Source organism: Solanum lycopersicum, chromosome 1 (genome assembly GCF_036512215.1).
Source record: "Solanum lycopersicum chromosome 1, SLM_r2.1".
Lineage (NCBI taxonomy): Eukaryota > Viridiplantae > Streptophyta > Magnoliopsida > Solanales > Solanaceae > Solanum > Solanum lycopersicum.
In genome coordinates, this window is record NC_090800.1 from 63,972,851 (window position 1) to 63,998,989 (window position 26,139).

Below are 26,139 nucleotides of genomic sequence, written 5' to 3' on the forward strand. Positions count from 1 at the left end.
CAGGTGACAACAAGGTTGACGATTTTGACTAAGAAAGTGAGGAACCAAATTAGCATAAACCAAATTTAGAGGAAATGGAAACTGTCAATTTGGGAGATTCAGAATGTGTTAAAGAGATTAAGATCAGTATCAACCTAAATCAAGCTCATAAAGAAGGCATAATTCATTTGCTTGCTGAATATACGGATGAGTTCATTTGGGAAGTTGGTGACATGAAAGGGTTGAGTACCGACGTCGTATCTCATAAGCTGCCGATGAACCCAAGGTTCGATCCGGTGAAGCAAAAAACTCAAAAAATTCAAGCCTGAAAGACGGGAAAAACAGAATTTGTGTTAACTATATATATCTCAACAAAGCTAGCCCGAAGGATAATTTTCAGTTGCCGAATATTCAAATTGTGATTGATAACTATGCTAGGCATGAGATGCATTCGTTTGTGGAATGTAATGCCAACTATTACAAAATTCTTATGGATGAGGAAGACGCAGAAAAGACAACTTTCATTACACCGTGGGATGTATATCACTACAGGGTGATGTCGTTAGGCCTCAAGAATGTGTGCCACCTACATGAGAACTATGACGACCATTTTTCACGACATGATCCATAAGGAGATTGAAGTGTGCATGGATGATGACATAATCAAGTCCCGCGAGAGTTCAGACCACTTGACACATCTAAAGAAATTCATTTATCGTCTGCATCGTTACAACTTGAAGTTGAATCCCGTCAAATGCACTTTTGGAGTTCCAGCCAAGAATTTTTTGGGATTTATAGTCAATAGGAGGGGTATTGAGCTCGACCATTCTAAGATTAAAGCAATTCAAGAGATACCGCCAAAGATGAGAAAAGAGGTAATGAGTTTCTTCGGAAGGTTAAACTACATCAGTCGATGTATAGCTTAATCAACCATGGTCTGTGAGCCTATTTTAAAGATGCTGAAGAAAAACGCCCGACAAAGTGGACTAAAGAGTGTCAGATTTCTTTTGATGCTATCAAGAACTATTTTTCAAATCCACCGGTATTGGTTCCTCCGCGAGAAGGGAGTCCTTTGTTACTGTACTGTCTGTCTCAGATAGCTCATTCGGATGCGTACTTGGTCAACACGATGAGGCAAGAAGAAGGAAAGGGCTATCTATTATATAAGCAAGAAGTTTACTTCATACGAGTCTCGTTACACTTTCTTGGAGAGAACGTGTTGTGTTTTGACATGTCTTTCCCAGAAGTTGGGAAATTATTTGCCTTCTTATACTACAAACCTCATTTCCATAATAAATCTACTTAATTATATCTTCTAGAAAGCAATGCCGACTGAAAAGTTAGTTAAGTGGCAAATGTTGTTGAGTGAGTTTGACATTGTGTATGTGATTCGGAAAGCGATGAAGGCACATACTTTGGCTGATAATCTTGCAGAAAATCATGTTGATGAAGAAGTGTCATTTGTGGGTGAGGATATTTCTGAAGAGTATCAAGGTTGGAGATTATTCTTTGATGGATAAGCGAATCATCAAGGTAAAGGTATTACAGCAATCTTAGGGTCAGAATCCGGTGATCACTATCACATGGCGGCTAAGCTTCAATTTAATTGCACGAACAACGTGGCCGAATACGAAGCTTGTGTTCTTGGATTGAAAATGGCCATTGACATGAATGTCTACGAGTTATCAGTTATTAGAGACTCATATCTTTTGATTCATCAAGTCCAAGGAGAATGAACTGTAGCAAAAGATTTCGTAACATCGAGTTCAGACATACTCCTAGAAAACAGAATGAATTGGCTGATGTTCTTGCCACCATCGCTTCGATGATTTAACATCAAGACATAGATTATATTTATCCTCTTGATATAGAATTGAAAGGACATCCAATCCATTATTTCCATGTTTATAGAGAACCAGACGGTTTGCCTTGGTATTTTAATATAAAGAAGTATTTGGAATCTTGAACTTATCCTGATGACGCTACGGCCAACCAAAAGAAGTCGATACGCCGTGTGGCTCTCAATTTCTTTTTAAGTGGAGAATTACTTTATAGGAGGACTCCAAATTTGAGTCTTCTAAGATGTATTGATGCAATTGAAGCTATGAAGCTTATTGAATAGATACATGCTGGAGTTTGTGGTACGCATATGAACGGGCTTACTTTGGCAAGAAAGATCCTACAAGCCGGGTATTTATGGATGACTATGGAGAATAATTGTTGCAAATTTGTGCAAAGTTGCCACAAATGTCAAGTGCACGGTGATTTGATTAGAGTGCCACCTCATGAACTTAATATTATGAGTTTACCTTGGCCATTCGTATCTTCGGGAATGGATGTCATCGGCCCGATAGAGTCAACCGCTTCTAATGGACACAGATTCATTTTGGTCGCCATTTATTATTTCACTAAGTGGGTGGAAGCAGCTTCTTACAAGTCGGTAACCAAGAAAGTGGTGGCTGATTTTGTTCGCAACAATCTGATATGTAGATTTTGGGTGACAGAATCCATCATTATTGATAATGGTGCAAATCTCAACAGTCACTTGATGAGAAAGATATGTGAGCAATTTAAGATTACTCATCAAAATTTAACTACTTATCCTCCCCAAATGATCGGAGCTGTAGGGGCCGCCAATAAAAATATCAAAAGGATTTTGAGGAAAATGATTGACAACCATTGAGGTTGGCATGAGATGTTACCATATGCTTTATTGGGATACCGCACGACTGTCAGAATATTGACTAGTGCTACGCCTTATTTACTAGTATATGGAAGAGAGGAAAAGATACCTGCTGAAGTTGAGATACTGTCATTGAGAATCATCACGGAAGCTGAGTTGAGTAATGTTGACTGTTTGAGCAATGGGATTGATCAATTATCTTTGATTGATGAGAAAAGAATAGTTGCCTTCTGTCATAGTTTGTTTTATAGGCAGAGAATGATTCGTGCCTTTCACAAGAGAGTAAGAGCCATAGTTTTTGAAGTTGGTCAATTGGTCCTTAAGCGCATTTTCCCTCATCAAGACGAATACAAAGGAAAATTCGCACCAAACTGGCAAGGTCCTTACATAGTTTGTAAAGTATTATCTAGAGGTGTTTTGGTCCTGTCGGTGATGGATTGAAATGTATGGCCAAAACCGATCAACTCAGATGCCTTCAAGATATACTACGTGTGAAGCTACGGTTTATATTTCTGTTATTTACTTGTAATCATTATGTTTTATTGTATTTATTTTGCTTAAATGCTTATCCCTCCTGTAATGAACTACGTCTGACCTGAATTCTCGAGAATGAGATATGTAGGCGGCATATGTCGGCTTTAGTCACCCATTTAACCCTTTTAATATTTTCTTGTATTTGAACTACGTTCGAACTAAATTCTCAAGAATGAAATACATAGCCAGCCTATGTCGGCCTCGGTCGGTTTCTCTCTAGTTTTTCTTAATTTTTCAACCTTTGAGGAGTGGGAACTATGTTTGACCTGATTCTTGACTCACGGGATACGTAGGCGCCACAAGGGTTCAGTCATATCTCCCGGTAAGATTTCTATTCCTCTTTAGAATAGAAACTGAGATAGAATTTTTGAGAGGGACTTAAAAATTCTCAGAAACAAAAAGATTCTTCCTCATCAAGTCAAGACGGAAGATATTTTGAGATTTGAAAATGTTACAAGATTTTGAAAAGATCTCAAAATTCCGCGATCTGCTCAGTTAAAGTGGAAACATAAGCAAGACAGTTAACTAGGACAGAAATTTTTAGGATGGCCTCAAAATTTAAGCATGGATTTATCTACGAGTCTAGAGTGACTCTGAAACTCCCCAGCGAATAATTGGATAGACCTCAAAGCATCAGACTCAAAGAAGTTTGTTAAGTCTAATATGACACGACTTGGCAGTGACCTTTTTAAGATACTATCTCTCAAAAATTTACTTGTCTTAAATTACCTTTTATGTTTCATTTGTTTTGGCATAAAATAATCTGTCTTATCTATTAAGAGTCGGGAGATGAGAAAATCAACCGAAGATAGCAGGACTAGGAGCAGACAACTGAAAAAATCGACACAAATGAGTTCGCTTTTACAACTAACAAATTTTCTATGCACGCAGGTTTATAGCTTTGCTTTGAAATCGGCAAATTCTTTCGATGAATGAATACAGAGAAGTAAGAGGAGGAGAAAACCGTCACAGAATCATCTTATGTCACTTATGTCGAAGACTTGGGAATATGAATTGTTTATTTCAATCAATTTCCAACAACATGAAACTTGTAAAGAACATCTAGCTAGATTCAAAGGTGAATCAAGCGAAAATCTTAAGGGAGAGTTTACGGCTTTTTTAAAGGAAGCTATTTTCATAACATTACCAAACAAGATAGTGTAGTTACCCGGAGGGGGTCATTTATTTTATTATCGATCAAGACGGTGCATTACCCAGAGGAAACAATTATTTTATTGTCGAACAAGGCAATGTATTATATGGAGGTCATTTTACCGTTATCATCATTGGAGATGATATGAAAATCATGCATCGCGAGTCAATGTTCATGCATCGAAGAAAATCATGCATCGCTAGTAAATATTTATGCATCCTGGAAATTCATGCATAATGAGTCAATATCCATACATCAAGGAAGATCATGCATTGCGAGTTAATATTCAAGCCCCGCGGGAAGATATTCATACCCCGCAAGAAATTATGCATCACGAGAAAACTTCATGCCTCGTCGAAACTTATGCATCGCGAGAAGATTTCATACCTCGCAAAAATTTATGTGTCACGTGAAGATTCCATGCCTCGTCAAAATTTATACATCACGAGAAGATTTCATGCCTCATTGAAATTTATGTATCGCGAGAGAATTTCATGCCTCGGGGAGAGTTATGCATCGCGGGAAGATTCATACCTTGCAGAAATTTGCGTATCGCTGGAAGATATTCATGCCCGCAAGAAGGCATGCACGGCTAAAAAAGGAAATCATGCATCCCAAGAGAAATATTTATTCATCGGCATCAACTACATTCTTTTATTTTGATAAAAGTAAACATCAAGAAGAGCATCGAAGACGATGTTAAGAGAAATACTATTACATGGCATCAACTTTCCTTTATGTTGACATCAAATGAAGAATACATTGAAGATTATATTGCAAACACAAGACATAAGATTTATTTGCTTTACGTCAAACCAATCGAGTTAACGACAAATGAGAAGGATAACAACTCAGTGTCGACATAGTGCGGACGACATCAAAAGGGATGCAGCACAACGTGGAACTTTTCTTGGCAGCGAACTGGGATATAGTCCAAAGAGGATTGTCAAACTCTTAGGACGCGAGCATAGGAGCGACTTCCAGCACATTCAAACCACACCCCTATTAAAAGGCATGTGGTTTTTTTTGGTTTTTGTCAGTTTCGGTCTCGCATTCTGAAATTTTGGCATTTGCCAGAGGAAAATTTCCAATCTGAGTGACAATGCACCAAGAGTTTGGAAATTATGTCCGTGTAAGTTTGTACCTATGGATGTGAGCGCAGCACATTCATTGTTAAGAGGTTAAAAGCCTCCTTTTAATACTCGTCTAATTTGTCCCTTATTCAAAACCAGAGGTTATCTAGCATAATAGATTTCTTTTTTCAACCGATCGATTTGAACTATAAACAATCTGATTCCTGAAGTTTAAGGATATGTAGGCGGGTTAAATGTTAAAACTCGGCTATATTCCAACATTCGCTATTACTAATTCTCAAGCATTATGGTGCCTTCATAATTCGGTATTAGGATGGCTGCATTAAATCAAGCATATAGAACTACAAGTGGCCTGAGTTCTCGTATAGTCTGAGATATGTAGGGAACCCGTATCTAGGGTTCGGCCTTAATTTCCGAACCAAATCAAATCTTGTTGAAAAGATGAATTTGTGGTCGGTAAAAATAGGATTGGTCAATTTCATTTTCCTCCAATTGCTGGCACCAATCCTAGGAAAATGAGGGACAATTATTAACAACCAATTTTGGCTCTCTACGATAAATTAATTTACGAGCTTCTTAAGATTCAAAGCTATTTAAAATAATAGATATTTTTTGAAATTCAAATATACCTTTCAAAACATATATATGTAAGCATTTTTTTTAAGAATGTGTGAAAATCGTCTTAAACGATTAATATTTTTTTGAATGTTTTACTAACTAGTTATGCAATAATTTATTCTCTATTTTGGAACTAATTCTTTTAATTACGTCGATTCTTTTGTCTTGTCGAAGTTAAGAGGCTTATGCGATTAATTCATAGTGATTTTTTTTATCTTTCAACTTTGTTTGGACCAACCAAATTTGGGCCTTTTCTTTTATTATCAGCAGCCCACTCCTCCCAATTTCTTTTTCCCACCTTCCTAGCCCAATAATTCCATCCTAAATTTCCTCAATTTTTTGTCAGCCCGTGCAAACCTTAACATTCCCAGCCCAACTTTAAGTTATATCTAGTCAGCCCAACCCCTTTTTATTTTATATCTGACCCTTCTTTTACCACTTCCCAGCCTAACGCAAAAAACCCCAAATTAGCCCTCTTCTCCCGACCGACCCCACCGCCCAAGTTCTTCTTCCCTAGAAAATTAAAACCAGGAGTTTCTGCACCTTCAACAAGTATGAAATCCAATTTCACGCGTTCTTCCTTTTCCCTCTTTCAAATTGCGCGTGGAAAGAAGGCACCAACGGATACCTGCAATTTTGCTCTATCCGTACGACCTCTGCAGCACACAAGACACGCGAAATCGTCCTTGATCTTGTAGGATCAAGTTACGTCGCTTGCCCAGTACGAAGAGTGGATCTCGACCCTCCACCTTCCCTCAAATCCGATTGAATCGCCTAGAATCAAGGGAATATTTGGGGTTTTTTTTTGGATAAGATTTGGAATTTGAATTCCAAATGGGCTGAAAAGTTTTGGAATTTCCTCGTCTTTCCCTCCCTTTGGCAAAAAACCCTAATTCTTGGCGTTTATATAGTCTCATGTTGAAGTCTATTCTAGGTCGTCATTTCTGTTTCGCTGCCCCTCAAGAGGTAACCTTCTATTAATTTTGATTTTGTTTATGTCTGTTGAACATGTATTTCCTTGAGATTACCTGATAAATTTGCCTGAGTGTGATCCGTCTAAATTATTTCCTTCATCTTACTTCTATAAAATGAGTAACGCGTGCTTCACATTCAGGGTAGTTCGATGATTCAGTATGGTCCATCTTTTAATTTAATTTTTAGTCCGTGGTGTTTCTTATTAGTTGTTTACTCGACTATATTGACATGATGGTATCTTCTCCTTTGTGTCAAAAATGATTTTAGTGCTTCTTTTATCAGTTGGATATGTTTGAAAAGATTTATCTCATCATCCTTGAGTTTAGATTTGGTTTTAGATCACTAACTCTGCCCCTAATTGGTTCAGTTCAGCATTTTTGTGACTATCGTGTAACGCGAATGATTTTGTCATCTTGTTCATTTGGTCTCATTTGAATTTATTTATTCTTTCAATGTTCGATGGAGATTTTGTTTAGGTTATGCCACATTTGCTGTTAGCATTCCTGTTTTTGACCGCTACTGTTACCGTAGTTTTTCTGTTGCAAATCTCCGCATTTAAAAATTCTCACAAATGGAAGAAAATAAAAGTTGACTGATTCTTTTTTGGAAAATAAAAAGAAAAAAAATAAAAATAAATGAATTATTGAAGTATAGCAATGCAGTGAGTCTTTTTTGATCCAATTTGGATCACTCTTTATCAAGATTTCTTACCAATATATATCTATATTTGATTCTAAAATGCATGAGTCGCGAACCATTTTGTATTTCTTAGAGTGTAAAGTTCTAACTCATTTATGCAAGGCGTCAGATCTCAAGTCTTATTCTTCAGTTAAAAAGTTTTTTTTTCTTCAAAATTGTTAAGTGCTTAGCTTCTTTGTTAAGTTGGACTTGTAGGCCGATTTCTCAAGAATGACAAAGAATTGGACCTTCTTGATAATACAGTATTCACTTTCTAGTATAAAGTTTAATTCCTTTATAAATTTAGTGCCTATCTTCTCCTCGATGTGCCTATAGTGTTGCTTATGTGGGGGTGATTTTGACCTAAGCATGGGTTTGTTCTTTAATCGTCCTCGTGTAAATGCTTTGTTTGTACTAAATTCGTTAGCGTTAGATTGTGATATTTATTATGAAGGAGTAGTAAATGACATATATCACTGGTCAGTCAGTAACATGATTTTTCTTTCAGTACTATGAGTTACTCTAAGCCATACTCTATTTGCTTTGCTCTTCACGCAGACGTAGTCGTGTTTTATTCTAGTCTATTTAATTTTGCCTATTTCATGATCGTTTCAATTATCTTAATGCTTGTTAACTCGTTGGGATCAAGTTGGGCCTTTATATCTTTTGATGATTAGTCGAAAAATGGTGATTATATTTGCCTATGGATTCAATATAAACATGAGTATTTCCTTGTTTTACCTTCCAATTCTCAAAGCTTTATAGAATTGTATGTTAAAAGTTGTTTGGAATTTTTTTTTCTTCTGCCTCGTGTCTTAGTCATACTAATTTAACATTTCATCATTAAGGTTGTCTAGAGTATGAGCATACTGACATTAAGCATAATTTACATAATATTGTTTTACGATATATCTTGTTTAGATTGTAAGGTTAAACATAATAGTTTGGTAGCTTGTTATATGAGTTTAGGTTTTGCTCCGATATTACTTTCTCTCCCTGTCTATCTCAAATACAATCAATGCAAATCTCAATTAGGAATAAGTGATAAGCCGTATGACGATGGGAACTATAAATAATCGCTTATTTGTCGATGTATTTTTGTTATTTTTCAAGCCTAATTTATTTTTTTAGCCAACTACATTAGTTGCTGGAAAACCGTAGGTTAACGGAATGTCTTAGGTTCTTTCAAACCTTCCTAAGACATTAATATGAATCCCTGAACCCCCTAAAAGGTTTTCAATTGATTTTTCTCTATTTAATCTTTTGAAAAATCAAGTTTTCTTAATTTTCCTAGAAAATTAAGTGACGACTCTAAAAAGTCGAAAACCCCCTAGAAATAAATGTTTTTCTTCTTTTTGATAAAACAATATGTAGATATTTATAAATACATATATGAATATATACACACACATATATATATATATGTATGTATGTATATATATATATATATATATATATATATATATATATATATATATAAGTATACATATATGAATACACACACACACACACACACACACACACATATATATATATATGTATACATATATGAATATATATACACACACACACACACACAAACACACACACACACACACACACATACATATATATATACATATATATACATATATATATATATTAATATACATATATATATATATAATATATATATATATATGTGTGTATATATTCATATATGTATACATATATATATATATATATATATATGATAGGAAGAAACAATGAATAACTATTCATTCGATGAAAACTCCTAAAACACCCACAATTAGCACAACCAGTTTCTTCTTTAGTTCCATCATCACCCTTCATCACAAATTCACGACATCCATCAACTGAATAGTCACCAAACTTAGTATCATGATTTTTAGGCATATACCATATTTTATCATCATATCACCATTTGGATTATAACTTGGGTTGCTTGTCATTTGCTTTTTATATTTTTTTGCCTAAAGCATTAAGGGTGAAGTTTTAGTTTTTGCCTTTTGGTTTGATTTTAAACGGTCTTTAATAGTGTGAATAATTGTTTAATTTTAAAAACACAATTAATTTTCTATTGACATAATTTATGATGAGATTATCTGTAATAAAGTAAATTTACATAAGTGATGCTACATTAAAACATTGTGTAAATGGTGAGTTTAATGTAACATCGCTTATGTAAATTTACATTATTACAGATAATCTCATCACGAATTATGTCAATAGAAAATTAATTGTGTGTTGAAAATTAAACAATTACTCACACTATGAAAAACCTTTTGAACTCAAACCAAAAGGCAAAAACTAAAACTTCACCCTTAAAGCGTTAGCCGAAAAAAAAAGCAAATGACAAGCAACACAAGCTAAATTCAAATGGTGATATGAAGATAAAATATGGTATATGCGTAAGATCATACTTCTATGTTTGGTGACTATTCGGTTGATAGCTGTCGTGAATTTATGAAGAAAGGTGATGATGGAACTAAAAAAGAAACTGTTTGTGCTAATTGTGGGTGTTTTAGGAGTTTTCATCGACTGAATAGTTAGTCATTGTTTTTTCCTATCATATATATATATATGTGTGTGTGTGTGTGTGTGTGTGTTGAATGAGATATAAGATTAAATTAAGTTAAAATAATCAACTTAACTTTACGTACATGCTACATAATAGTGACTATATGTGCATGATACATAACAGTGAGTAGATGTGCATAAAACATAACAATAACTTAATGACAAAATATATACAATATATCAGAAACATACCTTTGGAGTAACATTGACTTGTTGTTCACCCTCGTTAGCAAAAACACCAACACCATCCTCAGCTACATCCCCTGCATCATTAGTGACTTGATGTTCACCCTCGTTACCAGAAACACCAACACCATCCTCAGCTACATCCCCCACATCTTTAGTGAGTTGATGTTCACCCTCGTTACCAGAAATATCAACATCATCCTCAGCTACACCACCCATATTAATAAGATCAATCTGTATTTGTGGAGATGTTTTTTTCTCAAAATGAAATGTGCTTGAATTAGTCTCAACATTTATGTTTTCCTTGCGTAGAGATTGCATCAACTGGGAGTGATTTTCTATTATCAATATAACCAGTTCTTTAAATTTCTTGTCAACCGTGAATTGTAAATACATTTAGGATAAATATAAATTACATTTTGGTAAATATATCAAAATAATAAACATACGTAATTTTCAATAATCGTTCAACCCTTCAATATTTGGAGTTACATAGTGGACTTTTTGAGAATATGTAGAGCAATGTCCATCAGTAGCCGGGGTCGGAGGCACGTCTTGAATAGAAACATGTACATCAGCAGTCGGGGTCGGAGACACAATTGATTGATCATGCTGACTATCTTCTGAAACCTTTGCTTTATGTTTAATCTCTTTTTTTCTTCATTTAAGGGGTGGTGGAGGAGATGTATCAGACACTCTCGAAGATCTACTCAATAACTGTTCGGGTGTTTTGGTGGAGAAATCATCAAAATCATCTTTGTCATTTGGTTGTACTAAGGCTGGTAAAGAGAGAGGAGCATGTTCAACATCAACTATGTCAAAAGCTTCACGTTCCTCCGTTGTTGGGACAATGTTTGAACATGCATTTTGAATGTATCACAACACAGAAAATAATTTAAATGTTAAGACAAGACATAATGTATCACAACACAGAAAATAATTAAGACACAACACAATGTATCACAACACATAAAATAATGATATTAAAAAGACAAACTTGAAATATTTAATTTTCACAGTAAAAAACTATTTAATTTTACCTCTTGGAAAATGCTAGACATAAGCATTTCAAACTTTGCCTTACGCACCTCTCCAATTACACATTCTTGGGATGACATTCCATTCTTTCATTAGCAATTTCAAATTTTAACTGGGATGCACATTCGTATATCCATATTTTTAGTGCATACGGCAGTCCATATAAATGATAAAAAAATTTTGCTAACATCAAAATCCTATCTAAGTGAACTGATGAGATTTGAGAATGAAAGTTGACCCCAAGGATAATCTCGATATCTACCATCTTGAAACATTAGAAAATTCACAATAGATATAATTGTATTATCAAGATTAGTCAAGACGAATGTATGAATAAAGAACAATATAGACATTTGGAGTGCATCCTAATCGTTCTCCCAGTTGCCCATCTTAAACTGTTGGACTAGTTTATTCTTGGTAACACTATTCAATGCACTGGAAAATACTTCTGGAATAGCATACAGGGAGTTTATTCTGGGTATTGAAAATCATTGGTAGTGCCTTTGACTTTAACTCCAGTTATTATTAAAAATTCATATATACCAAATTTTAGGATACACTTATTCGCATGTATAATATGCAACACATTATAGTTGCCTTGTTCCAACTCTAACAACAACAAGCACTTAGTGATTTGTCCTGAAAATTACATTTAGTAGTATCTAAAAAGGGTCCAAATATTGTAGCCCTAAACAGTTAGAATACATCTCCCTTATAGAGTCTTGAAAATCCTTCTGAAAATTGTTGCTAAAATTGACAACAAACCTTATGGGATCTGTTGGTATCTTTTTTTATCTTGTACTTGAGTGGCTGCAATTTGAATAAAATACAATTTTTAATGATATTGAATATACATACTAAATAAAACAACAAATCCCTTTGTGATACATGATACCAGTTTTCAAAGATTCAAGATACATAAAAAAATATCTGATACACATTTTTAATTCATTCTTCATTGAATTGACTAAACACTATAACACATTATAACGATATGTATCAAATGTACTATATCTTTCAAAACAATTTAAGGAAGAATAAAAATGACATACCATAAGAAATGTGGGTATGACAATACTAGTTGTTGATATTTTTCTCTTTTTTTTTGGGGGGGGGGTATTTTTGCAACCTTTCATTTAGAAAATTACTAAATATCTTTGTTTGGCTCTTTCCTCAAATTCAAAGGATCATGCGAAGAATTTTTTCTATTTTCTTCCTAATCTTCATCATTAGAATCATATATCCTTCGATTCGTAACATGATCCATATATATGAGAGAAGATAACGTTGAACAAGAGTAAATATAAATTAAAAATTGACTTTATGTTCGGGTGGAGTAAGAAGAAAAAGAAGAATCAAAGAAATAACGGATGTATCATACAGATTTCATAAAGTTGAATTTTTAAAATTCAGATTTATGTTGTTAAGAAATGTGCTTGATTGAGAGAGTAATAATTTGAAATACAAAATTGATATTGAGTGTAGTTATGGATAAAAAGGATTCAGTTAATTGAGTGTATTTGTGGAGAAACAATAGGCATGACATATGGATGAAACATGTGTGAGATGAGAGAGAGTGTTATGTGACAATATTATGATTACAAAGTAAAAAAGGAATTTACGTATTTTTTTAAAAAGTAGGAAAAATTAGAGAATAATAAACTTATAGTTGTATATTTATGTTACTTTTTCTCATCCTATCATATCCCTTATTTAGAAATGGGAGTTAACGAGGACTAACAATGCAATTATAAATTGTACCAGCAACATTATAAGTTGTACTATAAACTTCGACGAGTTTGATTTGTCATTGAATATCATTTTATTTTCAATGTGAAAGTAAGTCTACACGTGTATTGCACTTCTTTCTCATCAAACCACGTGTAAACTTTCACTTGATTTTATTTCCTTCATTTGCATATGACACTGTTTTCTTTAATTGATTTCCAATTTCACATAATTTCTCTCTCTAAAACTATACAAATTTTCTTTTTAATGGTTCTCAAATTTCATCATGCTTCATTAATCCAAGTCTATTTGAGATGGAAGAAAATCTCAAAGGTAGATGGAAAGCTATTGGAAAAGCATGACACCAACAAAGGTGAAATGTTTTGCTTGGGTATTTAATTATGTTTTTATTAGGTTTTAAAGCAATCTGTGTTTATTTATCGCACTCTCATTATCTGTATATCATCGTTTATTTTTTGGGTTGTTTTAATGAATTTGAATATTTATGTTTGAATTGAGTTATTCAGGTGTAATCTTATGAGACGTGTAGCAGATTTTGTGTTCTTCCGTTAAAATTTATATTTCATGATTAACTTAATTTAAGATTTTGTGCAACAAAGGTGTTTAATAGTATCTTCGAACCAAGCAAAAGACTTCTTCATTTATTTTCCCTACAAATATCATTCTTCATTTATACATTTGATACTTACATGATTTTTATAGTGTAGGGTTATTATAATCGAAAATATCAAGCAAATCTGAGGGGATGTGTAGTGATGGATCATTGTAAAATGGAGCAAAACAAAGCAATGTGAGACTTAGAGCATGTGTCTTCATCTTTGTGTGAGATATGATATGTTTAAGTTATAGTGAAATACTTTATTCTAAATGTTCCAAAACGATATGAACTTGATGATCACGCCTCAGTGAGCTTCTCTTTTCTATATTTTTTTATATTTATTCTAGATTGTACATCACTTCATGTACTTAAATAATGATTGCATTGATATTAATCTACAAGGTTTTGTCATCTAGAAAGTGAGTACTAAATACCTATGGAGAACAAAAAGTTCATTCGCTTTTTCATTACATGCTTACAGATGGGGATTAAGATATAGAGGGTTTTTTTGATTAGTTAAATCTACTAACAGCCACAAAATCAGTATCTTTTATGTTCATTATGGTTGTGTTGACACATTATTGGACATAATCTAGAGAGGTAATGCATCTCTTTAGAAAACATGGAAAACTATATATAAGATGTAGAATCGCTTTATGGTGTGAAGCCTTTTGAGAAAAAACATACAATCATGGCAGACAATATCACAATTATGGCATACAGTATCACAATCATTTACAAGCTTTATGCAAATTTGAACTTTAGTACAATAGACTTTGCATTTGGAGTTCGTAGTGCCTCTGTGAATATGAAAAATGTTCGTTCCCTCTTAGGCTTCTTTTAACTTTAAATCAAAGTTCATTCACTGACTTTTGAATTCTTGGGAAGTATTGTTTCAATATGTTCATAAAGTTCATCAATCATGTTGATTTTCTATTTTCAACTTATTCAATATATATTGTGTCCTTCATTTTTACAACCATCGATTAGGACTATCTTTTTTATATGGTATTTTCACTTGACTACGCCAATGCCTCTCACGTTACTTCTGGTCCTTGATGTTGGTATTGACACATAGATAATATGCTCAACTCCATTTGTAGATAAAATTTTTAATCTAATATAGTAAATTATTTATACATTCAAAAATCATCACCATATTGTTGGATAACTCTATATTTTTAGCTGCTAATTTTCTTTTTTATTGTATCATTGTGTAAAGAATAACTTTATTCTTTTTGGAAGGCACTCTTATGGTTTTATATCCATGCCCTTTTTTAGTTGTCCAAGTACTTCTAAATTAATTGCTCTTTTCTCTCCAATATTCTCTCTTTGTTACTAATTTCTCTATGCGCACAGATGTATCTGTACCACAATATACATCCTTTTCCCGAATGTTTCTTTTCATAGTTATTAGACATAGCAGCATTTTGTATCACAGAAATCCTTTCAAAAAGTGGTCTGTATTTTGTAATCTTTAAGTGATTAACTAATACATTACATGCATACATTCTGATATTTTCTTGGAAGAAATCAGGGTGGTCGTTCTTTTGTTTGATTAGCAACTATGATGCTATCAGTTTTATTCTAAGAGATCTCTAATATTTAAACTATTTCGTATTTAACTTCTTGATAAAATATCGATTAAGATACACTATTATAGGTTCCTGATTTCATTTTGGGATATGTTTATATGATGCTTGAAAATGCCAAGCCATCTAGATTAATATGGATACAATTATTCTTTAGTATTTTTTTTAAAAAGAGAGTCTTATGTCTATTTAAAGGGCTATTGACCCGCATCTAAAAACCAAAGGAGGGCATTCCATTAGAAGAATCGATTTTTAATGCTTAATTTGATCATGGTGTTACTCTTTGTTCCTTTGTTTTGTTGAGGCAAGGCATATTGGTATATGATGGTTTGCTATTTGAATGACTCATCCAATCATATATTTTTACGTTCGACTTCTATTATCTTCACTTCTAATACCCTCTCTCGAGTAAACAATGGAAAGAGGGAGCAGGGGTAGAAGGATCAAGACAAATAGTTATAACTAGGCTTGACTCAAAGGGATAAGTAACTGACTATAAAAAATAGTTTTCTATGATATGATGTGTAATTATAATACAATGCAGTTTAATCTGTACAAGAAAATTGATATACCAATTTTCTAGAGAAAGAAGTCTCAGCCGATTTGACTAAGCTGCTTGACAAATTTAGAGAACATGTACAGTAAAATTTGAATACAAGCAGAGGAGAGACATTATTATAACTTGATTTGTACCATTTATGCATAGAATTTTTAAAGATATGTATTTGAACTTTCCTAAAGTTTTACATATATACTTTCTACTCGAATCAACAAAACATCAAAACTAAAATTCTTAATTTAAAATACAATGAAACAAAATGAATTTCATTAGTTATTATAGTTTGTATATGTGAAAGTTGAAAATCTTCTTAGTGATGTTTCCTAGATATAATTTATGTTGTTTTCGTAACATTTCTCCTTGTGTCTGTCTCTTGTAAGTTTCTTTATGTTATTCCTTTCAATTCAACTAATCTCCTCTTTTGATTTTGTAATCTTTCTTTTCACTTGAAGAAATTTTGTCTGGAGAGTTTATGAGAGTTGTGTATTTTTTTTGTAAAGAGTTTCTTTGCTCTACGATTGAGCTTGCCTGATAACATTACTATTTATGAATAAAGAAGCTAATATTTATGTCCTTCGAGATTCATTTCCTTCTGTAATATGTAGGATTTTGGGATGACACGATATGTTTTTATCTTTTGTTATACTTTTTAGATTTTTTAGAGGTTACTTAGCCTTACGTTGGTCTTTGCAAGTAAAGAAACATTATTTTTTGTGAATACAGTCTTTTTGTTTATTACTCTAACATCACTATAAATGAATATTTGCTTAAACCTTTATATATGCACTTCCAAATATTAATAACGTTATGAAATTTCCTATCAATTTAGTATAACTAATTTTGAACATAGTTGTAGGCTTGAATTATTGGAGAGATATGCATGAATGGATTTTGTGAGGGCAACAAATGAAAGGGAAGTGAAATTGTTAGTTGTGAGATGTATGTGATATGTATTTCTACATTCAACTTCTGTACTATATGTCTGAAATATTTGATTTCATAATGACTTGTGACTTTGTAAATGGTAGTAAACAATAATTTTGTCAGTTCTTGTAAACTTGATGTGTCCTCATCAAAAGGAGAAACTTATGGTATTTTTAGGCAAGAAGTAACTCATTCAGATCATGTGTTGTCTTATTTTTCATTGCTTAGGAGAACGTGTAACATTCTTATAATTGTATTTTTAGTAAATCGTAGCTAATTTATTGTGACCTTTTAGTCCTTGTTGTTGATTATTTTGACAAGACATAATTTAAAGAAAAGATGAATGTGCTTGGTGAAATTCAAGAAGGACTATGCTTGATGTATGGAGGAGTGACCCAATAATGATCTTCTGCTTCAATTGAATAAATCTCTTCTCAGTTTATATGATTGACGATTTAAATATATTTTATTATTATTTTACGTATTTTCCCTATATATGTTCAGACAAACAGTTTTGGATAAGTAAGGTGACTTCAGAAAGTGTTGGTAATAAATAGTTACACTGCAAAGGACTAACCTACTTGAAGAAAACACTTTTATACATATACATTTTTTATTATTACATTGATGGTTCTTCATTAGCATTTTCTTTTCTTTGAAGACATTTCTTACACTAATTATAATTGATTTTTTTAACAACCAACATTTGCAGAGGATATGATTTAAGTGGAATTTTCAATTCTATAGAATGCATGTAAAAATTTATCGATGAGAAGTTACGTGATAGAGGGAAACCCAATCCCAAAAATAGCGCATTGGCCTTAGACGATCAACACCCAACGAGTGTTGGTCCCATTAGAAAGGCCGCCTAGAGTCCAAAGAGCCCATGAGTCAATAGGACGATCATATTTGTGTGAAAAATCTGAAGGATGTATTGCGTGTTTAAATGTTTGTTGTGTCATGGGGAATGACAATTAACTTGTTGTATGTTTTGTAGATGTCGAATCAATTCCTCCATTTCAACATGGTCACCAAGACACCTGACATTCTTTGCGTATGGTAGGATAACCTCAAAGATTGTCAAAAGAGAGAAATCTCGATTCACTTGGGTCACTTACCTTCGATAGTGGACTTCAAGGTTTGGACCACATTTATCGAGTTTATCACTCGATTCAGGGATGATAAGATAATGGTTTTTCAATTTGGAGATGTCAAAATAACGCCCACGCTAGAGGAAATTAAGGATTGTCTAGACTCTATCGGGACATGTGGCAAAAGGAAAAAAATGTCCAAATCATCACATACTTCTTCTAGATAGGCCAACAAGAAAATAATTGAAGAATATATTGTTACTAGTAAACGCGAACTGGTTGGAAGCCCACGATATACCCCTAATTAGATTTTTCGAGAGATGGGGGCATGATAGTTTTTTAAGACTGTTTCCGAATGAATTTCATGATAAAAGCACCTGGAGGAAAACTCAGACTATCGCTTTCTCTACGTGCCTTTAAGGAACTATGGTGTTCCCTAGAGATGAAGGAAAGGAAATCGACACCCGAGTCGTGATAGTAGTGGACGCCATTTTAAGAGGAATTGGTAGAAAACAAGAACAAAAGAAGTACTGTAGCTTGGCCTCGATCATTTTGGCCGACATTTATCGATCTTTAAGTCTGTGTAAAAATGGGTCCCCATTTTTCAAAGGTTGCAACATTCTACTTCAATTGTGGTTGATTCAGCATCTCTGTAAGAGGGATGGCGCCTGGCCACAGGAGTTGGACAAACCGAGCAAGATGAGTCCTCTTGATAATTATGAATTCTATCTTAGTGTCCGCAGATTTCAAAGCACCAGGGATGTGTGGGCGACGGTATTTTATGATATTAAAGAAGGAGATATACAGTGGATGTTACCAAACTTCAAGTCTTGGAGGATAGCGGCATAAGGGGCCAAGCTTCCATTTTTTAGTCCTTCCTGGCATTAGAGAATTGCGGCCCTACAACCCGGCAAGAGTGATGCGACAATATTGTAGAACACAAGTCATACCCGTCCAAGGGGATGCTAGCTCCTTTGTTGTCCATTACCACAAGAACGGCAAAATACCTTTCACTAAGATCATCCTCCAGGAATGCGCCGGACGTTTCAACATGAAGTGGGATATGGCCAAGAATAGATATGAAGTTGGGCATGTCAACAAATATAAGACATGGTTGCGGAATGATCTTCATAGTGTAGTGAATCCGATACCACGCACACGTCGAGAAATTCAAGACGTACATATAAGGATTCAGATGTATGCATACCACTTTCAGCAGGAATGGGACCGAAGGGAGCAAGAATTTCAGAAGAGAGCAAGAATTTCAACAAAAGGAGCGAGAATACCAATTTCGAGAGTTAGAAAGAGAGAGGGTTTTAGCTGTGATGGCACAAGAGCTAGCCAACATAATGTCTTGTCTGATGCGTTTGGACACGACCCTGGATGATCAGATGAACAATTTACGAGCCGTGCCAACATCATCCAAAGTTGTCTTCGCTGAGCCGTATGTGTTCACCAGCAAGTACATCATCCGCGAAGAAGTAGAGAAGGCCAAAAGAGGAGTCGAGCCATCAAACTTTTAACTCCCCTGCGTGGGATTGTTTCTATCTGTATTTTGCATCACATCCCCCTCCTTAAATGTACCCTGTTTGATTTAAAATTATGTAATGAATGCTATGATATTTAGTGAAGTTTATTTTGGGGATACAACTATTTGTTTAAATGACGCAAAACATCCTTCAGATCGCTAGGCCTACCCTTGGCTTAAAAGGGTCACATGCATGATTAGGACACGATATATGTGTGTTTAACTGCGTATGTGTAATGTTGCTATAAATGAGGATATCGTAAACTAACTCCTACCCAGAAATTTCGAAAGAATATTTAGAAGCCACTATTACAAAATGTCCGACCAAAGTTTTCAAGTCTTAAGTTTCTCACTCAAAAGACCTCCTCCTATAACACAAATCCTAAAACATTGTTCTACCGTTTCATGAAAGGCAAATCATTGCTAAGGACAAGGGCAAGAACGTCCATATGGAACGCACTAAAGAAGAACTATGGAGAAAGATCGAATGGATCACTCGGGAAATTGGAGAAGCCAATGAATAAGAGATCAGAGTCGATATGGTAACTGCAATTTATAAACCTGTAGTTGTTACGTTGGATGAGGATCTAACATCATATATGAAAAGAAAGAAAGATGTTGACGTGGAGACAGAGGGCTCGAGAGAGAAGTAGACACGCTTTGGTTGAAAGTGAAAGAAATAGAAGCGAGGGAGGCGAGAATAGATTTAGAGACCGCCTCTCTATTAACTAAAAGTGTGTTACTTGACAAGGAACTGACAGTCCATAGCAACCTGATGTGCGGAAAATACCCCGCCTATGAGCAAGGAGCAGCCAATAGTGGTCCTGACAAAGCTCACCCTAAATCTACTCAGGAGGAGGATGGCGAGGAAATCGTCTATAAGCCTCCATTCCTAGGTCTTTTTAAAGGAAGAAAATAATGCTGCAAAAAGAAGAGAAATGACTAACGGGTCATATCATTTCATCTTGTAAAAGCTCTAATGTTGCCTTTCAATTTCCTTGTAATCGTAATCAACGAATGAATGAAAATGTTTTATCTTGTACTAGAACTACATTGGAACTGAATTCTACTTTTGAGATACGTAGGCAGCCTTCCTAGACCCGGCCCCTATCTTAAAAATTTTTAATTTCCCCTCCATGTTACTAGAGGATACGAAGACCGGATCAACAAACGGCAAAGAGCAGTTGCAAGAAGATCGTAACTCAAAATGATTTATCCTTCCTGTGACAAGCGTCAAAATTAAAACAAACAAATACCTGTTTGTTAAAAAATGTGTTTCCGTCCTCATTTTTTGGGTTAAAGATATCCTCAAACAAAGCAACTGGTGTGTTTATTTTCTCTCTATGTGATATCATGCATATGGTACTCTGAATATGCACTAACAAATCCGCCTTTGAGTTGTTTTCCTTCTCAGGTACTTTGAAACTGATCTGTGTCGATCAAAAGCTGGCAGATCATCCTTATTTCACCAGATCAAAAGGTCCCGCATATTCTTTTCCTAAACAAAGCTCAGACGGAGGAAAGGCAGTTATGGGGGATAATAATGAAGAAGTGAGTCTTACTGATGTTGTGGTGGCTCAACCCACCGTAGCAGAACAGAATGAGTTGATAATGCAGTAGATTGCAGAGATGGGGGTAGAAATGCAACGGAGACAGGATCTGCTTCCACAAGGATTTGCTACTAACGCCGCCGATGGGAAGCCTCTAATATACTTTGCATCCTCAAATATGGATCCAACTCAGAACCAGCCATCTACACCTATTAAGAATCCATCGGTTATAGATCTGACTACCCAAAATCCCCAATATGCTTCTGCATCCTACCAAACTCCATATCCTCTTCAAAGCAACAATCCTCAAATGCCACCCCATCCTCAAAATACTCACTGTCAAAATGCTCCACCGCCACAAAATAAAAATCAAAACCAAAATGATTTCAATCCCCAAACACTTCATCACCATTTAAATCAAAACACCAAGCCTACCCACAAAATTACCAAACCGCCCAGAACGCTCGAAGTCCCTCTGTAGCTCCACCCCTGCCAAAGAGAGCCACTTTCCAAGTTCCCATCCCTGCCGAGCACGATGTGCACGTTTCTGTGTTGGACTATTATGAGTAACAAGAAAAAAGAATAGAGGGCAAAGGAAGATATAAGGGTCGATATAAAAGAGGATATCAAGAAACCCATGAAGGAGATACAATGCATCCTCGACGTCGCTGGACTTAGTTACAAGGAACTGTGTACCCATCCAAATTTGGACCTTCCAAAAGGGTTCAAGATTCCGAAGTTTGACACCTTTGGAGGAGCGGGCAACCCTATGGATCATTTTAGAGCCTACTGTGACTAGCTCGTGGGAGTTGGAAGAGACGAAGCTTTGTTAATGCGGCTTTTCATCCGAAGCCTGTGTGGAGAAGCTCTCGAATTGTTTACCTGGCATGAAACCATACAATGGCCCAGCTGGAATGCATTGGCTAAAGATTTTATCGATTGATTTTCTTACAACGTAGAAATTATTCCTGATCTATGCTCTTTGGAGAAGATGAAGCAAAAGTTAACCAAAAGTTGTAGGGAGTTCGCCTATAGGTGGAGAAAATAAGAGGCAAGGGTAAGCACACCCATGATCGAGAAACAAATTGTTGAAGTGTTCGTGCGTGTGCAAGAGCTAGAATATTATAACAGAATCATATTGCTCGTTGGAGAAAAGTTTGCCAAGATAGTCAAGATTGGTGAGACTATCGAAGACGGTTTAAAATCAGGAATGATAGCCTATGTAGCCGCACCACCTGGATCTTCAAGGTTATTGAGAAAGAGAAGAGAAGAAGTTGCTGAAATTTCATATGGGGGAAGGAAAACCCCCATAAGCTCATCATATTCCCAAGGTCGTTCCTGGCCTTCCCTAAAACCCTACCAATCTTGTTACACGAAATCTAGTCATCCTAATAATGAGAATGCTACCTCCATTTATCCAAACGTTCAAACTCCCGTATACCAAAGTCCGCCCCTCAAATTACCAAAGTCCATCTCCCATTTACCCAATTCGTCCTCCACCCTATCAAATTCCATCTCCCTACCAGGTTGTTGCTCCTAAATGCCCTATCATACAGTCGAGCTACCGAGTACCCCCTCCTGTTTATCAACACCAAGCTCCATTGTACCAAAATACTATTCTAAATTACCAAGCTCCATCGCCACATTACCAAACAAATCCATATCCCTGAAGCCAAGATCCCAGTCCAAATGCAAGAAATTATCAACCGACAAGGAAATTATGACCCTTCCCGACCCAGATGTGAGAATAGGTCTTCAAGGAACTTTACTTCACTCGCTGAAAGCCGTACCAAACTGTATGAGAGACTGGATGCGTCTGGATACATCCACCCTGTTGGGCCCAAACCCGTAGATGTCAATTCAAAGTTCTACAAACTGATCAGAGATGTGCTTATTATTCCAAAAGCGTCGGGAACGATACTTAAGATATTAATAACCTCAAGCACAAAATTCAGGATCTAATTGATCAGAAGATAGTCTCTATCCAACCGGTGGCACCAAATGTCAACTCAAACCCGTTGCCAAATCATGGAGGCAACAATGTCAATATGATCGAGATAGATTAAAATTGGTAGGGAACGAAGATGATTACTCCCATCGTTCACGATGATTTGGAAAGGGTTGTCGCTTCTTTAAGCGTTAAAAAGAAGAGAGAGTTTGTTATTTTGACACCTTCAAAGGTTGTTGCCTTGGTGCCATCAGAAACTCTCGTCAAACCTAAGTTTGTTATTGAAACTGCTGTTGCTCAAGGCATGACAAGGTCTGGAAGATGTTACACTCCTGACGATCTTACTCTCTGGGGACAGAAGAAGGATCAGGCTAAGAGGCCAATAAGAAGGAGAAGCGTAGGAATTCTTGAGGAGAATGCAACCAAAAGATTACTCCATAGTTAAGCATTTGGAAAAGACCCCGGCTCAGATATTAGTATGGGCCTTGCTGATGAGCTCTCAATTCCACAGGCAGGCCTTAATGAAATCTCTCGATGACACGTACGTACCCACAGATACAAGCAGTGATTACGTGTCCACCATGATTCATCAAGTTATTTGAGGGCACCGAATCAACTTTTGTGACAATGAGATGCGTGTTGAAGGGAGGTCACATAACAAGGCGATGCACATCACTGTGATATGCCGAGAAAAAGTTGTCAACCACGTCTTAGTAGATGATGGATCTTGTCTGAATATTTTCCCGTTTTTTACGTTGAGGCAGATAAAGTTTGACCTTGGGAAACTGGAGCAAAACCAGGTCAACGTGAGAGACTTTGATGGGGTTCAGAGAGACACGTTGGCTTCAGTGAATTTGACCATTCAAATAGGCCCCGTAGAATTCGGCATGCAATTTCAAGTATTGGATATCGATACCACTTACAACCTGCTTCTGGGAGGTCCATTCATCCATATGGCTGGGGCTGATCATTGATACGATATCTCGAGATATAGACTTTTACACGGTGGAGCTGGTAAATGCCACGGGCGAAGAACTGGCCCTACAGAACCCTTTCCCTGCGTGCACAAGATGATAGCCACTGTGATGCTACAGAATGGTTTTGAGGCAGGTTTGGATTGGGAAGAGATTCACAAGGAATTATTGAGCCTATTTCAATCCTCGTTAAGGGATCCATATATTGTTAGGGGTACATCCCTACATATAATGACGTGAAGATGAAGAAGAAAAACTATCAACATTTGCTAAACCGATACCACATTTATATAATTCCATTCAAATCCTGGAGTGTGCCGAACATGAAGAACTTAAGGAAGGAATATATGACATCTTTGAGGAAATCGATGTAGTTGTTGAGGAGGATGTTGAGCTAGCTGGTATTCGCGATGCTTAACCAGAGAGGTGCTGCGGAACTGGACCTCCACGCCGATCCTAATACCCCAAACTCTTTGGTATAAAGGCGTCATTTCATGCATATTAAAATCGATCGTAGTCCGGAGAGGCTCGAGACCCACCATTTTAACATTTTCTTAACTATTCAAATTTTCAAATTTTCATTATGATGTTCAAAAAAGGCAACATGGACCATGCCATGGCCAAAGTTTGCATTGTTTTTATCTTCAAGCCTCTTTGTTTTAACTTTATTTATTTAGTTGTTGGTTATACCTTGCTTTTCTAATTTTGTCTATTTATGATTACAGTAACATAAGTTACAGACCTGCCAATGTCATGTCATGTCAAGAGCTAAATGAACAAAATGAGGCAGGTGACGACAAGGTCGACGATTATGACGAAGAAAGTGAGGAACCAGATTATGTTGCCGAGGAATTTCGGCAGTTGGAGAATCAGCATAAACCAAATCTAGATGAAACGAAAATGGTGAATTTGGGAGATTAAGAATGTGTTAAAGAGGTTAAGATCAGTATCCACCTAAATGAAGCTCAGAAAGAAGGCCTAATTCATTTGCTTGCTGAATATACTAATTTGTTTGTCTGGGAAGTCGGTGACATGAAAGGGTTGAGTACCGACGTCGTATCTCATAAGCTGCTGATTAACCCGGGGTTCAATCCGGTGAAGCAAAAAGCTCAAAAAATCAAGCCTGAACTGAGTTTGAAGATTAAGAAAGACATTACCAAGCAAATAGAGTCCCGATTGGTGGAAGTGACATAATATCCAACTTGGCTGGATAATGTTGTTCCGGTCGCCAAGAAAGACAGGAAAATCAGGATTTGTGTTGACTATAGAGATCTCAACAAAGCTAGCCCGAAGGATAATTCGACATTGTCGAATATTCATATTATGATTGACAACTATGCTAGGCATGAGATGCACTCATTTGTGACTGTTACGCAAGCTATGACAAAATTCTTATGGATAAAGAAGACGCAGAAAAGATGACTTTCATTACATCATCGGGTGTATATCACTACAGGGTGATGTCGTTTGGCCTCAAGAATGCGGGTGCCACCTACATGAGAGCTATGACGACCATTTTTCACAAAATGATCCATAAGGAGATTGAAATGTACGTGGATGATGTCATAATCAAATCCCGCGAGAGTTCGGACCATTTGACACATCTAAAGAAATTCTTTGATCGTCTGCGTCGTTACAACTTGAAGTTGAATCCCGCCAAATGCACTCTTGAAGTTCCAGCCGGGAAGTTGTTGGGATTTATAGTCAGCAGGAAGGGTATTGAGCTCGACCGTTCTAAGATTAAAGCAATTCAATAGCTACCACAAAAGATGAGAAAAGAGGTGATGAGTTTCTTCGGAAGGTTAAACTACATCAGTTGATTTATAGATCAATCAAAGTGGTGTGTGATCCTATTTTTGCGCTGCTGAAGAAAAACACCCCGACAAAGTGGACTAAAGAGTGTCAGACTGCTTTTGACGCTATCAAGAACTATTTGCAAATCCACCGGTATTGATTCCTCCGTGAGAAGGGAGTCCTTTGTTGCTATACTTGTCTGTCTCAAATAGCGCATTCGGATGCGTACTTGGAAAACAGAATGAGACAGGAAAGAAGAAAAGGGCTATCTATTATATAAGCAAAACGTTAACTCCATACGAGTATCGTTACAC

At 35.7% G+C, this 26,139-nt stretch overlaps 2 protein-coding genes and 1 long non-coding RNA gene across 3 annotated transcripts; all 3 read left to right on the forward strand.

The window, feature by feature from the left end:
* The first annotated feature begins 2,311 nt into the window (after positions 1–2,311).
* Positions 2,312–3,103, forward strand: LOC138344480 (uncharacterized). Its single transcript, XM_069294715.1, has 2 exons — positions 2,312–2,540; positions 2,748–3,103. The coding sequence occupies exons 1-2, from the start codon at positions 2,312–2,314 to the stop codon at positions 3,101–3,103; spliced, it is 585 nt and encodes a 194-aa protein (XP_069150816.1).
* A 10,376-nt stretch (positions 3,104–13,479) lies between these two features.
* On the forward strand, positions 13,480–14,276 carry LOC109119899 (uncharacterized). Its single transcript, XR_002027478.3, has 2 exons — positions 13,480–13,619; positions 13,975–14,276. It is a non-coding gene; the product is annotated as an uncharacterized lncRNA (long non-coding RNA).
* Positions 14,277–23,689: 9,413 nt separating this feature from the next.
* LOC138344496 (uncharacterized) lies at positions 23,690–24,031 on the forward strand. The gene has a single exon (XM_069294716.1). It carries the CDS (start codon positions 23,690–23,692, stop codon positions 24,029–24,031), a length of 342 nt encoding a protein of 113 aa, XP_069150817.1.
* Positions 24,032–26,139: the final 2,108 nt, after the last annotated feature.

Excerpts from the sequence above, each read along its gene's own strand:
- LOC138344496 (XM_069294716.1), top strand. The coding sequence starts at position 23,690 with ATGCGTGTTGAAGGGAGGTCACATAACAAGGCGATGCACATCACTGTG.
- LOC138344480 (XM_069294715.1), top strand. The coding sequence starts at position 2,312 with ATGGATGTCATCGGCCCGATAGAGTCAACCGCTTCTAATGGACACAGA. Across the intron at positions 2,541-2,747 it reads TCACTTGATGAGAAAGATAT|TATATGGAAGAGAGGAAAAG; the intron begins GTGAGCAATTTA and ends CTTATTTACTAG.